The sequence below is a fragment of the Salvelinus alpinus genome, chromosome 3 (assembly GCF_045679555.1).
Source record: "Salvelinus alpinus chromosome 3, SLU_Salpinus.1, whole genome shotgun sequence".
Lineage (NCBI taxonomy): Eukaryota > Metazoa > Chordata > Actinopteri > Salmoniformes > Salmonidae > Salvelinus > Salvelinus alpinus.
The window spans coordinates 104,022,945-104,037,932 of NC_092088.1; the positions used below are offsets into that span (position 1 = coordinate 104,022,945).

At 42.6% G+C, this 14,988-nt stretch overlaps 1 protein-coding gene across 5 annotated transcripts in view; it reads left to right on the top strand.

Annotated features, from left to right (window-relative positions):
* Nucleotides 1-22: 22 nt before the first annotated feature.
* The window catches only part of mtr (5-methyltetrahydrofolate-homocysteine methyltransferase), a 61,402-nt gene continuing 46,436 nt past the window's right edge, over nt 23-14,988 (top strand). The window contains exons 1-11 of one of the 5 annotated variants that reach the window (XM_071394725.1): nt 23-187; nt 1,192-1,412; nt 2,231-2,320; nt 4,475-4,544; nt 4,673-4,765; nt 6,247-6,353; nt 7,645-7,704; nt 8,641-8,735; nt 10,450-10,550; nt 11,536-11,597; nt 13,174-13,241. In XM_071394725.1, the coding sequence (XP_071250826.1) occupies nt 151-187; nt 1,192-1,412; nt 2,231-2,320; nt 4,475-4,544; nt 4,673-4,765; nt 6,247-6,353; nt 7,645-7,704; nt 8,641-8,735; nt 10,450-10,550; nt 11,536-11,597; nt 13,174-13,241 (1,004 nt within the window). In that variant the 5' untranslated portion in view covers nt 23-150. Of the gene's footprint in view, nt 188-1,191; nt 1,413-1,754; nt 1,785-2,230; nt 2,321-4,474; nt 4,545-4,672; nt 4,766-6,246; nt 6,354-7,644; nt 7,705-8,640; nt 8,736-10,449; nt 10,551-11,368; nt 11,419-11,535; nt 11,598-13,173; nt 13,242-14,988 lie in introns of those variants that run through there. The other 4 variants (XM_071394722.1, XM_071394723.1, XM_071394726.1 and 1 more) reach the window with 4 other exon arrangements.

A 14,988-nucleotide genomic window follows, 5' to 3' on the forward strand; every position in this document is an offset into this window, starting at 1 on the left:
GTTCCGCAGCTCCTCCACGCCAGACCGAGGAAAGTGATTTATGGACATTGAGTTGTCAAGCAGCCGCCGGCAGGGTCAGTGTGGGTTGCTCGTCAGGCACTTTTTGTTCCTTTGCAGTTATAACAACCAACAGAAGAAGAATTACAAGCCATGGCTCCTACAATATATGAGAGTTCAACAAGAAAAGGTAAACTGTTGCAACTTCCTGGTTTAGTATTTAACGTTAGCTAGATATGAGCTGGCTGCCTAGCAGCTGTCAATGACTGGCTAGGTAGTTGAAGTTGGTTAGCTAGCTAGCTGTATATCCACGTGAATTTATAGTCGACATTTTTCCATCCAGTTACCCTAAATGACAAACGTTTTTTATTTATTTATTCATAGATATAGATAGGTAGCTACATAGCGAGCTAGTCAACATGTGCTAGCTGCATGTTCCACTGCCTGGCAGAGTAACGTTAGCAAAACACGGTCAAACAGATAGATAGTTAGCAGGGAACATTCCGTTCTAATTTATAAGTTTGGGTCAGAATGTCAGGACACGAAACGTTTCTAAACCTGACGGAAACGAAACGGGAGGGACCGACCTTAATTTGTCCAATAGAAACTCTGGTGTTATTTGCAAAACTCGAGTTCCTGAATTTGTAAAAATTTAAACTCTCGTTTTAGTTTCAAAACGTGTAACTACTGTTTCCATTGGACAGATTCACGTAAGTCCTATCCCCGTTCCGTTTGTTTCCATTTAAGAAACGTTTTACAACTGAAACCGCGTAATGAATACACCCCAGCTGGCCTGGCACGTGTAAACCACTTCCATGTAAACAAGCGAGTTAAATAACATTTTAGCTCGGGAATTGACAACTGGTGAGCCTTTTTTAGGCCCGCAGATCAATCCCCCTCCACAGAAATATTATATATATATATATACAGTACCAGTCAAAAGTTTGGACACACCTACTCATTCCAGCGTTTTTCTTAGTTTTTTAAAACTATTTTCTACATTGTAGAAAAGTAGTGAAGACATCAACTATGGAATAACACATATCAAATCATGTAGTAACCAAAAAAAGTGATGTAACAAATCAAAATATATTTGATATTCTTCAAAATAGCCACCATTTGCCTTAAATGACAGCTTGGCATTCTCTCAACCAGTTTATATAACCATATTAACATGTTAACTGCATACCTCAGGTAGTGGCCCTAGCAGACCTTCCCTAGAGGCTGAGCTCAGGGAGCTGTTAGGGAAGAGGATCATGATACTAGATGGAGGGATGGGCACCATGATCCAGGAGAGGCGATTGGAGGAGGAACACTTCAGGGGGGAGGAGTTTAAAGACCACACCCACAGCCTGAAGGGCAACAACGACCTGCTGAGCATCACCCAGAGTGATGTCATCTACAATATACACAAGGTACGGTGATGTCATCTACAATATACACAAGGTACGGTGATGTCATCTACAATATACACAAGGTACGGTGATGTCATCTACAATATACACAAGGTACGGTGATGTCATCTACAATATACACAAGGTACGGTGATGTCACCTACAATATACACAAGGTACGGTGATGTCATCTACAATATACACAAGGTACGGTGATGTCATCTACAATATACACAAGGTACGGTGATGTCATCTACAATATACTCAAAGTACGGTGATGTCACCTACAACACGCACAAGGTACGGTGATGTCATCTACAACACGCACAAGGTACGGTGATGTCATCTACAATATACACAAGGTACGGTGATGTCATCTACAATATACACAAGGTACAGTGATGTCACCTACAACACGCACAAGGTACGGTGATGTCATCTACAATACACACAAGGTACGGTGATGTCACCTACAACACGCACAAGGTACGGTGATGTCACCTACAACACGCACAAGGTACGGTGATGTCACCTACAACACGCACAAGGTACGGTGATGTCACCTACAACACGCACAAGGTACGGTCAGTGGAGTTAAAGAGTGGTTCACGTTATCCAGGACGGCAACACACCTGAGATGTAAAAGTTAGGCTGTCATCAAAGCACCTGTCTGTTACGCCCTAGTAATAATTAACGTGCACCTAGAATTGTTGATCTGTTATTGAGACGTATTCCCGGTCTTTTTGTGGGAGACGGACGGACGAGATGACCCTTTTTGTTTGGTGAAACCCCCGCTGCGTGAATAAGCATCGACGTTCCTCTCTTGTGTTTGTTCCTAGGAATACCTGCTGGCCGGGGCAGACATCATCGAGACCAACACGTTCAGTAGCACCTGTATCGCCCAAGCCGACTACGGGCTGGAACATTTGGTAAGAGAACGGGTCAGTGGGTGGTCCTGTAGAATAACACTCAGATTACCAATCAGAAGCTGTTATCGCAACATCAGATTACCAATCAGAAGCTGTTATCGCAACATCAGATTACCAATCAGAAGCTGTTATCGCAACATCAGATTACCAATCAGAAGCTGTTATCGCAACATCAGATTACCAATCAGAAGCTGTTATCGCAACATCAGATTACCAATCAGAAGCTGTTATCGCAACATCAGATTACCAATCAGAAGCTGTTATCGCAACATCAGATTACCAATCAGAAGCTGTTATCGCAACATCAGATTACCAATCAGAAGCTGTTATCGCAACATCAGATTACCAATCAGAAGCTGTTATCGCAACATCAGATTACCAATCAGAAGCTGTTATCGCAACATCAGGTTACCAATCAGAAGGTGTTATCACTACATCAGATTACCAATCAGAAGCTGTTATCGCAACATCAGATTACCAATCAGAAGCTGTTATCACTACATCAGATTACCAATCAGAAGATGTAGTCAGTCAGGGATAGGTTCCTGATAATGGAATTCATATGTTTAAAGTAATGACTAAAGAATTCCACCCTGAAACCATATAATTGTATGAAATTGATTAGAATCATAAAACTCTAATCTGATGATGTGTGTAGTTTTAGTCAGAATTAGAACAAGGACCTGTTGTTCCTTTTTTAGTAGGTAAGCAGGGTGCAAGTGTGAAACAAATGATAAGAGGAGCTATCGACAGACGAGTTGTACTACTGTGTTCCTGTTAAAGGAATTTAATTCCTATATGTTTATCAACCAATTCAATTAAAACACTCTGCCCATACATAAGAATTTGTAAGATACTTATCAGCATTAAATGGACAGAAACCAGTCTTATAATCAATCAATCAATCAATCAATAGCGTTTATTCTCGAGAGTACTGATCATAGTACAATTTACATCAGGTTATATAATAAAGATGATGTCATAGGTTTTAATGTCCATCCTCCTCTCGGATACAATGGCAGTACAGTTAGTGTTCTTATTTTGTCTGCCACCTGTTAGACAATCTGCAACCAGCCCAAGGTCTCACCCCTCCCTGGGTAGACACATAATTCTAGCCTGTCTGTCTGCCACCTGTTAGACAATCTGCAACCAGCCCAAGGTCTCTCCCCTCCCTGGGTAGACACATCATTCCAGCCTGTCTGAAGATAACTCCATTCTTTCTAACAAGGAACACATTACAATTCAGCATTATGATTATAATAAGATTCATTCATACAGTAACATAGTAGTCTTCTGTTTAGGTATAATTCTAAGTCAAATGTATACATATTTTAGTCATTTATTCATAAAAATCCCATAACAGTTCCTTACAGGACATTCTGTCCCCACCCGTGGAGGGGAGAAACTGTTAGGTTGGCAGAAGATTATGAAACATGTTGCAGATTAAAGAAACAATGTATCTGTGTAGTGGAAAAACACTGACTGTCTAAGCAAGGCGTAGCTTAAGATTTGAACTTGTTTGTGTGTGTTATAAAGACTGTGTTTGCATTTTTGATTTCAGAACGTTCTCGTGAATAAACTTTACAGACCTTTTGCATAAACTGAGTCTTTGCCTAATTATTATTATTAAACCCAGGGTCTTACAAACCTCGGGCGATTGGTCAAAGCTTAAATAATTGTTAGTTATTATCATTGGGATTGAAAATTCTCGTGACAGCTTGGTCCTTCGAGCCGGATCTCAATATCTTTTTCTGTCGTTCCACGGAGACACCGAAACCGTGCACGGGCGGATGAAATATCCGTAGATTAAAGACCTGGCCCCTTTCTGAGGGTTCTTTTACAGGCCGGTGGCGAACTGGTGCACGACAGAAACGGCGACGAGATCCGACCTACATTTAAAATTCTCGTCAACTGTTCCTAAAGGTGACTTGACACAATAAATGTCTCACTCACTCACTCAGGTTGTTTTAACATTTAACATTTAAGTCATTTAGCAGACGCTCTTATCCAGAGCGACTTACAAATTGGAAAGTTCATACATATTCATCCTGGTCCCCCCGTGTGGAATGAACCCACAACCCTGGCGTTGCAAGCGCCATGCTCTACCAACTGAGCCACACGGGACCACGTTTTGACTCCCTGATGTTTTCCCAGGCTTATCGTATGAACAAAGTGTCAGCAGAGATCGCCAGGAAAGCAGCAGATGACGTCACCAACCAGACAGGTCAGCCGATAAAGATTAAAGTATTTTCATGGGAGGAAAAAACCCAATGTGACATTGACAATATTGTGTAACTATTTTATGTGTATTTATCTGTTTGTAACTCACACATCTTTTGTTTTTATGACCAGGTTGTAAGAGATACGTGGCGGGCGCCATGGGCCCCACCAATAAAACCCTGTCTGTGTCTCCCTCGGTGGAAAGACCAGACTTCAGGAACGTCAGTAAGAGAACAGCTTGTTGTTTTAGCACTCACTTCTTCTTCCTTCTCTTTCTACTGATGCCACTGCAAAGTGGCAGTTTGGCAGGTGTTTTCAGAGTCCTACAGTGGTGAAATGTCACTACAGACCTGCACTATATAGCTGTCTTAACTGTTATCCTATCAGGGTCTATAAGGCCTCTCAGACCTGCACTATGTAGCTGTTACCCTCTCAGATCTACACTATGTAACTGTTACCCTCTCAGACCTGCACTATGTAGCTGTCTTAACTGTTATCCTATCAAGGTCTATAAGGCCTCTCAGACCTGCACTATGTAGCTGTTACCCTCTCAGATCTACACTATGTAACTGTTACCCTCTCAGACCTGCACTATGTAACTGTTACTCTATCAGGGTCTATAAGGCCTCTCAGATCTACACTATATAGCTGTCTTAACTGTTATCCTATCAGGGTCTATAAGGCCTCTCAGATCTACACTATGTAACTGTTACCCTCTCAGATCTACACTATGTAACTGTTACTCTATCAGGGTCTATAAGGCCTCTCAGACCTACACTATATAGTTGTCTTAACTGTTATCCTATCAGGGTCTATAAGGCCTCTCAGATCTACACTATGTAACTGTTATCCTATCAGGGTCTATAAGGCCCCTCAGACCTACACTAGGTAGCTGTTACCCCATCAGGGTCTATAAGGCTTCTCAGATCTACACTATGTAACTGTTATCCTATCAGGGTCTATAAGGCCTCTCAGATCTACACTATGTAACTGTTATCCTATCAGGGTCTATAAGGCCTCTCAGATCTACACTATGTAACTGTTATCCTATCAGGGTCTATAAGGCCCCTCAGACCTACACTATGTAACTGTTATCCTATCAGGGTCTATAAGGCCTCTCAGATCTACACTATGTAACTGTTATCCTATCAGGGTCTATAAGGCCTCTCAGATCTACACTATGTAACTGTTATCCTATCAGGGTCTATAAGGCCTCTCAGATCTACACTATGTAACTGTTTTCCTATCAGGGTCTATAAGGCCTCTCAGATCTACACTATATATCTGTTACTCTATCAGGGTCTATAAGGCCTCTCAGATCTACACTATGTATCTGTTATCCTATCAGGGTCTATAAGGCCTCTCAGATCTACACTATGTATCTGTTATCCTATCAGGGTCTATAAGGCCTCTCAGATCTACAATATGTAACTGTTACCCCATCAGGGTCTATAAGGCCTCTCAGATCTACAATATGTAACTGTTACCCTATCAGGGTCTATAAGGCCTCTCAGATCTACACTATGTATCTGTTATCCTATCAGGGTCTATAAGGCCTCTCAGATCTACAATATGTAACTGTTACCCCATCAGGGTCTATAAGGCCTCTCAGATGACTCTTGATAAACCATTGGGAACCTCCAGAGTTGGCTGTACTATCTCTGATGGTGCTACCGTGCTGAGTGGTCGTGTGTCTTCCCCCTCAGCCTTTGATGAGCTGGCTGAGGCCTACACTGAGCAGGTCCGGGGTCTGTTGGATGGAGGAGCGGATATTATCATGGTGGAGACCATCTTTGACACGGCCAACGCCAAGGTACACCTTCTTCACTCGCTGTCTTCATCACTGACTGTCATCATCACTGGCTATCTTCATCACTGACTGTCATCTAGTTTCTCTTCACTCGCTGTCAGCATCACTGACTGTCATCTAGTTTCTCTTCTTCACTCGCTGTCATCATCACTGACTGTCTTCATCACTGACTGTCTTCATCACTGACTGTCATCTAGTTTCTCTTCACTCGCTGTCTTCATCACTGACTATCTTCATCACTGACTGTCATCATCACTGACTGTCATCTAGTTTCTCTTCTTCACTCGCTGTCTTCATCACTGACTGTCATCTAGTTTCTCTTCACTCGCTGTCTTCATCACTGACTGTCATCTAGTTTCTCTTCATCACTGACTGTCTTCATCACTGACTGTCTTCATGACTGACTGTCTTCATGACTGACTGTCATCTAGTTTCTCTTCATCACTGACTGTCATCATCAGTGACTGTCTTCATCACTGACTGTCATCATCACTGACTGTCTTCATCACTGACTGTCATCTAGTTTCTCTTCATCACTGACGGTCTTCATCACTGACGGTCATCATCACTGACTGTCTTCATCACTGACTGTCTTCATCACTGACTGTCATCTAGTTTCTCTTCATCACTGACTGTCATCATCACTGACTGTCTTCATCACTGACTGTCATCATCACTGACTGTCATCATCACTGACTGTCTTCATCACTGACTGTCTTCATCACTGACTGTCATCTAGTTTCTCTTCATCACTGATGGTCTTCATCACTGACTGTCTTCATCACTGACTGTCTTCATCACTGGCTGTCTTCATCACTGGCTGTCTTCATCACTGACTGTCTTCATCACTGACTGTCTTCATCACTGACTGTCTTCATCACTGACTGTCATCTAGTTTCTCTTCTTCACTGACTGTCATCATCACTTGCTGCCTTCATCACTGACTGTCTTCATCACTGGCTGTCTTCATCACTGGCTGTCTTCATCACTGACTGTCTTCATCACTGACTGTCATTTAGTTTCTCTTCATCACTGACTGTCTTCATCACTGACTGTCTTCATCACTGATTGTCTTCATCACTGACTGTCTTCATCACTGACTGTCATCTAGTTTCTCTTCATCACTGACTGTCATCTAGTTTCTCTTCATCACTGATTGTCTTCACTCGCTGTCTTCATCACTGACTGTCATCTAGTTTCTATCAATATGATTCTAGTTTTACATGCGATTCCATACAATTGATCATAATCAATGTATCGATTTTTATTTTTTATTTTTTATCTTGTCATATAGGCAGCACTGTTTGCTATCGACAAACTGTTTGAAGAGAGCTACGAACCAAGACCTATATTTGTAAGTATGAATTCTGCCTTTTGTCAATATCTTGACAGTATATTTCGTAGTTAAATTAACCAATAAATGTTCAATCTCTCAGTAGAGAGGAGTTTATGTTCCTGTAGTGTGCAGAGCTACTAGATTTGATTGGTTGGTTGGTTGATTGATTGGTTGGTTGGTTGATTGATTGATTGATTGATTGATTGATTGATTGATTGATTGATTGGTTGATTGTGCCGTGCTGCCAGATCTCAGGGACCGTATTGGTCAGGAGTAGGGCTGTGACCGTATTACAGCCACACCGGCTGTCATGGCAGCAGTCACATTCCCTGTGACTGTTGGGTCACTGTGATCCCAATCCAAAACTGTGCAAATGAATGGCGCTGTTGTGTAGCCTACCAACCGGAGCCATGGAGAGAGGGGCACAGTGAGCTGGAGCAGGCACAGATGGAGATTTACATCATGCAGTCATTATCTTTTAGATTTCGAAGGCATTCCCAGGTTTATGATGATGTAAATCTCCGTCTGTGCCTGCTCCAGCTCACTGTGTCCCTCTCACCATGGCTATATTAAATGCATTTAATCAACTTTTTTTCCCCCCAAAGGTACGCATCAACAGCTTGTTAGTGTGGAAGCCCAGAGACGATAAACATGTTTGTTAATTAACGGTCAATTACCGCGAGACAGGCATTCATTTGCATGACAATTACCAGCTGACAAAATTGGATGACCGCCACAGTCCTAGACAGGAGTGGTCGTACTCTCTCAGGACAGATTGATTGTGTTTCTAGATATCAGACACCATCGTGGACAGGAGTGGTCGAACTCTCTCAGGACAGATTGATTGTGTTTCTAGATATCAGGAGTGGTCGAACTCTCTCAGGACAGATTGATTGTGTTTCTAGATATCAGGAGTGGTCGAACTCTCTCAGGACAGATTGATTGTGTTTCTAGATCTCAGGCACCATCGTGGACAGGAGTGGTCGAACTCTCTCGGGACAGACAGGAGAGGCCTTCGTCATCAGTGTGTCCCATGCCAAACCCCTCTGGTGAGTCACTACATTCGGCTTCCGGACTTCAATATTACCTTGTTGTTGTCGTCGACTTCCACATGTTTTCTCAAGTTTTCTTCAAACTTCAGATCTGCTGGAGAGATTAATGGAATCTACAACATCTGTGTCTTATTCTGACCTCATCAGACTGCGCCTCAGTAGGCTGATATACAGTGTGTTATTCTGACCTCATCAGACTGCGCCTCAGTAGGCTGATATACAGTGTGTTACTGTGTGTTATTCTGACCTCATCAGACTGGGCCTCAGTAGGCTGATATACAGTGTGTTATTCTGACCTCATCAGACTGCGCCTCAGTAGGCTGATATACAGTGTGTTCCTCTCTTCCAGTATTGGTCTTAACTGGGCCTCAGTAGGCTGATATACAGTGTGTTCCTCTCTTCCAGTATTGGTCTTAACTGGGCCTCAGTAGGCTGATATACAGTGTGTTCCTCTCTTCCAGTATTGGTCTTAACTGTGCCTCAGTAGGCTGATATACAGTGTGTTATTCTGACCTCATCAGACTGGGCCTCAGTAGGCTGATATACAGTGTGTTATTCTGACCTCATCAGACTGTGCCTCAGTAGGCTGATATACAGTGTGTTCCTCTCTTCCAGTATTGGTCTTAACTGTGCCTCAGTAGGCTGATATACAGTGTGTTCCTCTCTTCCAGTATTGGTCTTAACTGGGCCTCAGTAGGCTGATATACAGTGTGTTATTCTGACCTCATCAGACTGCGCCTCAGTAGGCTGATATACAGTGTGTTCCTCTCTTCCAGTATTGGTCTTAACTGGGCCTCAGTAGGCTGATATACAGTGTGTTCCTCTCTTCCAGTATTGGTCTTAACTGGGCCTCAGTAGGCTGATATACAGTGTGTTCCTCTCTTCCAGTATTGGTCTTAACTGGGCCTCAGTAGGCTGATATACAGTGTGTTATTCTGACCTCATCAGACTGCGCCTCAGTAGGCTGATATACAGTGTGTTCCTCTCTTCCAGTATTGGTCTTAACTGGGCCTCAGTAGGCTGATATACAGTGTGTTCCTCTCTTCCAGTATTGGTCTTAACTGGGCCTCAGTAGGCTGATATACAGTGTGTTATTCTGACCTCATCAGACTGCGCCTCAGTAGGCTGATATACAGTGTGTTATTCTGACCTCATCAGACTGGGCCTCAGTAGGCTGATATACAGTGTGTTACAGTGTCTTATTCTGACCTCATCAGACTGGGCCTCAGTAGGCTGATATACAGTGTGTTCCTCTCTTCCAGTATTGGTCTTAACTGTGCCTCAGTAGGCTGATATACAGTGTGTTCCTCTCTTCCAGTATTGGTCTTAACTGGGCCTCAGTAGGCTGATATACAGTGTGTTCCTCTCTTCCAGTATTGGTCTTAACTGGGCCTCAGTAGGCTGATATACAGTGTGTTCCTCTCTTCCAGTATTGGTCTTAACTGGGCCTCAGTAGGCTGATATACAGTGTGTTCCTCTCTTCCAGTATTGGTCTTAACTGGGCCTCAGTAGGCTGATATACAGTGTGTTTCCTCTCTTCCAGTATTGGTCTTAACTGGGCCTCAGTAGGCTGATATACAGTGTGTTCCTCTCTTCCAGTATTGGTCTTAACTGTGCCTCAGTAGGCTGATATACAGTGTGTTCCTCTCTTCCAGTATTGGTCTTAACTGGGCCTCAGTAGGCTGATATACAGTGTGTTCCTCTCTTCCAGTATTGGTCTTAACTGCGCCTTAGGAGCCACTGAGATGAGGCCTTTTATTCAAGCTATTGGGAAATGCACCACCGCTCACGTCTTATGCTACCCCAATGCAGGTAACCAGCACCCCGGCAACTTAGCATCTAGCTAGCTCACGTCTTATGCTACCCCAATGCAGGTAACCAGCACCCCGGCAACTTAGCATCTAGCTAGCTCACGTCTTATGCTACCCCAATGCAGGTAACCAGCACCCCGGCAACTTAGCATCTAGCTAGCTCACGTCTTATGATACCCCAATGCAGGTAACCAGCACCCCGGCAACTTAGCATCTAGCTAGCTCACGTCTTATGCTACCCCAATGCAGGTAACCAGCACCCCGGCAACTTAGCATCTAGCTAGCTCACGTCTTATGCTACCCCAATGCAGGTAACCAGCACCCCGGCAACTTAGCATCTAGCTAGCTCACGTCTTATGCTACCCCAATGCAGGTAACCAGCACCCCGGCAACTTAGCATCTAGCTAGCTCACGTCTTATGCTACCCCAATGCAGGTAACCAGCACCCCGGCAACTTAGCATCTAGCTAGCTCACGTCTTATGCTACCCCAATGCAGGTAACCAGCACCCCGGCAACTTAGCATCTAGCTAGCTCACGTCTTATGCTACCCCAATGCAGGTAACCAGCACCCCGGCAACTTAGCATCTAGCTAGCTCACGTCTTATGCTACCCCAATGCAGGTAACCAGCACCCCGGCAACTTAGCATCTAGCTAGCTCACGTCTTATGCTACCCCAATGCAGGTAACCAGCACCCCGGCAACTTAGCATCTAGCTAGCTCACGTCTTATGCTACCCCAATGCTGGTAACCAGCACCCCGGCAACTTAGCATCTAGCTAGCTCACGTCTTATGCTACCCCAATGCAGGTAACCAGCACCCCGGCAACTTAGCATCTAGCTAGCTCACGTCTTATGCTACCCCAATGCAGGTAACCAGCACCCATCCATCCCAACTCACCCGGCAACTTAGCATCTAGCTAGCTCACCTTCTTTGTTTTGTGTTCACAACCACGATTTGCTATTTTCACACACTCTGCTTGTTCCAGGTCTCCCCAATACGTTCGGTGGATACGATGAGACCCCGGAGTTGACAGCCTCACATTTAAAGGTAAACTTATTGATTTATAGCTGGTCTACCCAATGAATGATCTATCGATTTGATTCAGCCAAATTAATAAATATCATACCCCTCCAAAATGCTAACCTCCCCTGTTATTGTAATGGTGAGAGGTTAGCATGTTTTAGGGGTATGATATAAAATGCTAACCTCCCCTGTTATTGTAATGGTGAGAGGTTAGCATGTTTTAGGGGTATGATATAAAATGCTAACCTCCCCTGTTATTGTAATGGTGAGAGGTTAGCATGTCTTGGGGTTATGATATAAAATGCTAACCTCCCCTGTTATTGTAATGGTGAGAGGTTAGCATGTTTTAGGGGTATGATATAAAATGCTAACCTCCCCTGTTATTGTAATTGTGAGCGGTTAGCATGTTTTAGGGGTATGATATAAAATGCTAACCTCCCCTGTTATTGTAATGGTGAGAGGTTAGCATGTCTTGGGGTTATGATATAAAATGCTAACCTCCCCTGTTATTGTAATGGTGAGAGGTTAGCATGTTTTAGGGGTATGATATAAAATGCTAACTTCCCCTGTTATTGTAATGGTGAGAGGTTAGCATGTTTTAGGGGTATGATATAAAATGCCAACCTCCCCTGTTATTGTAATGGTGAGAGGTTAGCATGTTTTAGGGGTATGATATAAAATGCTAACCTCCCCTGTTATTGTAATGGTGAGAGGTTAGCATGTCTTGGGGTTATGATATAAAATGCTAACCTCCCCTGTTATTGTAATGGTGAGAGGTTAGCATGTTTTAGGGGTATGATATAAAATGCTAACCTCCCCTGTTATTGTAATGGTGAGAGGTTAGCATGTCTTGGGGTTATGATATAAAATGCTAACCTCCCCTGTTATTGTAATGGTGAGAGGTTAGCATGTTTTAGGGGTATGATATAAAATGCTAACCTCCCCTGTTATTGTAATTGTGAGAGGTTAGCATGTCTTGGGGGTATGATATAAAATGCTAACCTCCCCTGTTATTGTAATGGTGAGCGGTTAGCATGTTTTAGGGTATGATATAAAATGCTAACCTCCCCTGTTATTGTAATGGTGAGAGGTTAGCATGTTTTAGGGGTATGATGTGTGTCTGTAACTTTCTCACTCATTATTATCCATAATCATGGTATCGTCCACATTAAAGTTGAAGTGTTACGAAACGTATTCTATTCTCATTTACAATAGAAGTGACTCCAAAATGACACTATACATGATTTACCATTCGTTTCTATTGGGGCAACCAAATAATCTGAAACACAACCAAAACAAACAGCCAATACATCCAACACGTTTATAGAGTCACAAGCTTGATGTCATCATTGTGTGCCAGGTATATGGGACAAAACACTAAACGTTTGACTACTTCAATACATGTCTAAGTGAATGTGTCCCAATACTTTTGGTCCCCAAAAATGGGGGGGTTATGTACAAAAAGGGCTGTAATTTCTAAACGGTTCACCTGATATGGATGAAAACACCCTCAAATTAAAGCTGACAGTCTGCACTTTGACCTCATAATCATTGTATCATTACAGCGTGTATACACACTGACTGTCTCTTATTTGTGTAGGACTTTGCTACAGATGGTCTGGTGAATCTGGTTGGTGGATGCTGCGGAACGACTCCTGCACACATCAGGTTGTCTGCTCTGTCCTCTGTCCTCTGTCCTCTGACCTCTGACCTCTGTCCTCTGACCTCTGTCCTCTGTCCTCTGTCCTCTGTCCTCTGTCCTCTGACCTCTGTCCTCTGTCCTCTGTCCTCTGTCCTCTGACCTCTGACCTCTGTCCTCTGACCTCTGTCCTCTGACCTCTGTCCTCTGTCCTCTGACCTCTGACACTACTGTCCTCTGTCCTCTGACCTCTGTCCTCTCTCCTCTCTCCTCTGTCCTCTGTCCTCTGTCCTCTGTCCTCTGTCCTCTCTCCTCTGTCCTCTGTCCTCTGACACTACTGTATTGTCTATAGATATAGGATTGATGTATTGTCTATAGATATAGGACTGATGTATTGTCTATAGATATAGGACTGGCGTATTGTCTATAGATATAGGACTGACGTATTGTCTATAGATGTAGGACTGATGTATTGTCTATAGATATAGGACTGATGTATTGTCTATAGATATAGGACTGATGTATTGTCTATAGATATAGGACTGATGTATTGTCAATAGATATAGGATTGATGTATTGTCTATAGATATAGGACTGACGTATTGTCTATAGATATAGGACTGATGTATTGTCTATAGATATAGGACTGATGTATTATCTATAGATATAGGACTGATGTATTGTCTATAGATATAGGACTGACGTATTGTCTATAGATATAGGACTGACGTATTGTCTATAGATATAGGACTGACGTATTGTCTATAGATATAGGACTGACGTATTGTCTATAGATATAGGACTGACGTATTGTCTATAGATATAGGACTGACGTATTGTCGATAGATATAGGACTGACGTATTGTCGATAGATATAGGACTGACGTATTGTCGATAGATATAGGACTGACGTATTGTCGATAGATATAGGACTGACGTATTGTCTATAGATATAGGACTGACGTATTGTCTATACTACTGTCTATAGATATAGGACTGATGTATTGTCTATAGATATAGGACTGATGTATTGTCTATAGACGTAGGACTGATGTAGGACTGACGTATTGTCTATAGATGTAGGACTGATGTATTGTCTATAGATATAGGACTGATGTATTGTCTATAGATATAGGACTGATGTATTGTCTATAGATATAGGACTGATGTATTGTCTATAGATATAGGACTGATGTATTGTCTATAGATATAGGACTGACGTATTGTCTATAGATATAGGACTGACGTATTGTCTATAGATATAGGACTGATGTATTATCTATAGATATAGGACTGATGTATTGTCTATAGATATAGGACTGACGTATTGTCTATAGATATAGGACTGACGTATTGTCTATAGATATAGGACTGACGTATTGTCTATAGATATAGGACTGACGTATTGTCTATAGATATAGGACTGACGTATTGTCGATAGATATAGGACTGACGTATTGTCGATAGATATAGGACTGACGTATTGTCTATAGATATAGGACTGACGTATTGTCTATACTACTGTCTATAGATATAGGACTGATGTATTGTCTATAGATATAGGACTGATGTATTGTCTATAGACGTAGGACTGATGTAGGACTGACGTATTGTCTATAGATATAGGACTGACGTATTGTCTATAGATATAGGACTGACGTATTGTCTATAGATATAGGACTGATGTATTGTCTATAGCCGTAGGACTGATGTAGGACTGACGTATTGTCTATAGATATAGGACTGATGTATTGTCTATAGATGTAGGACTGACGT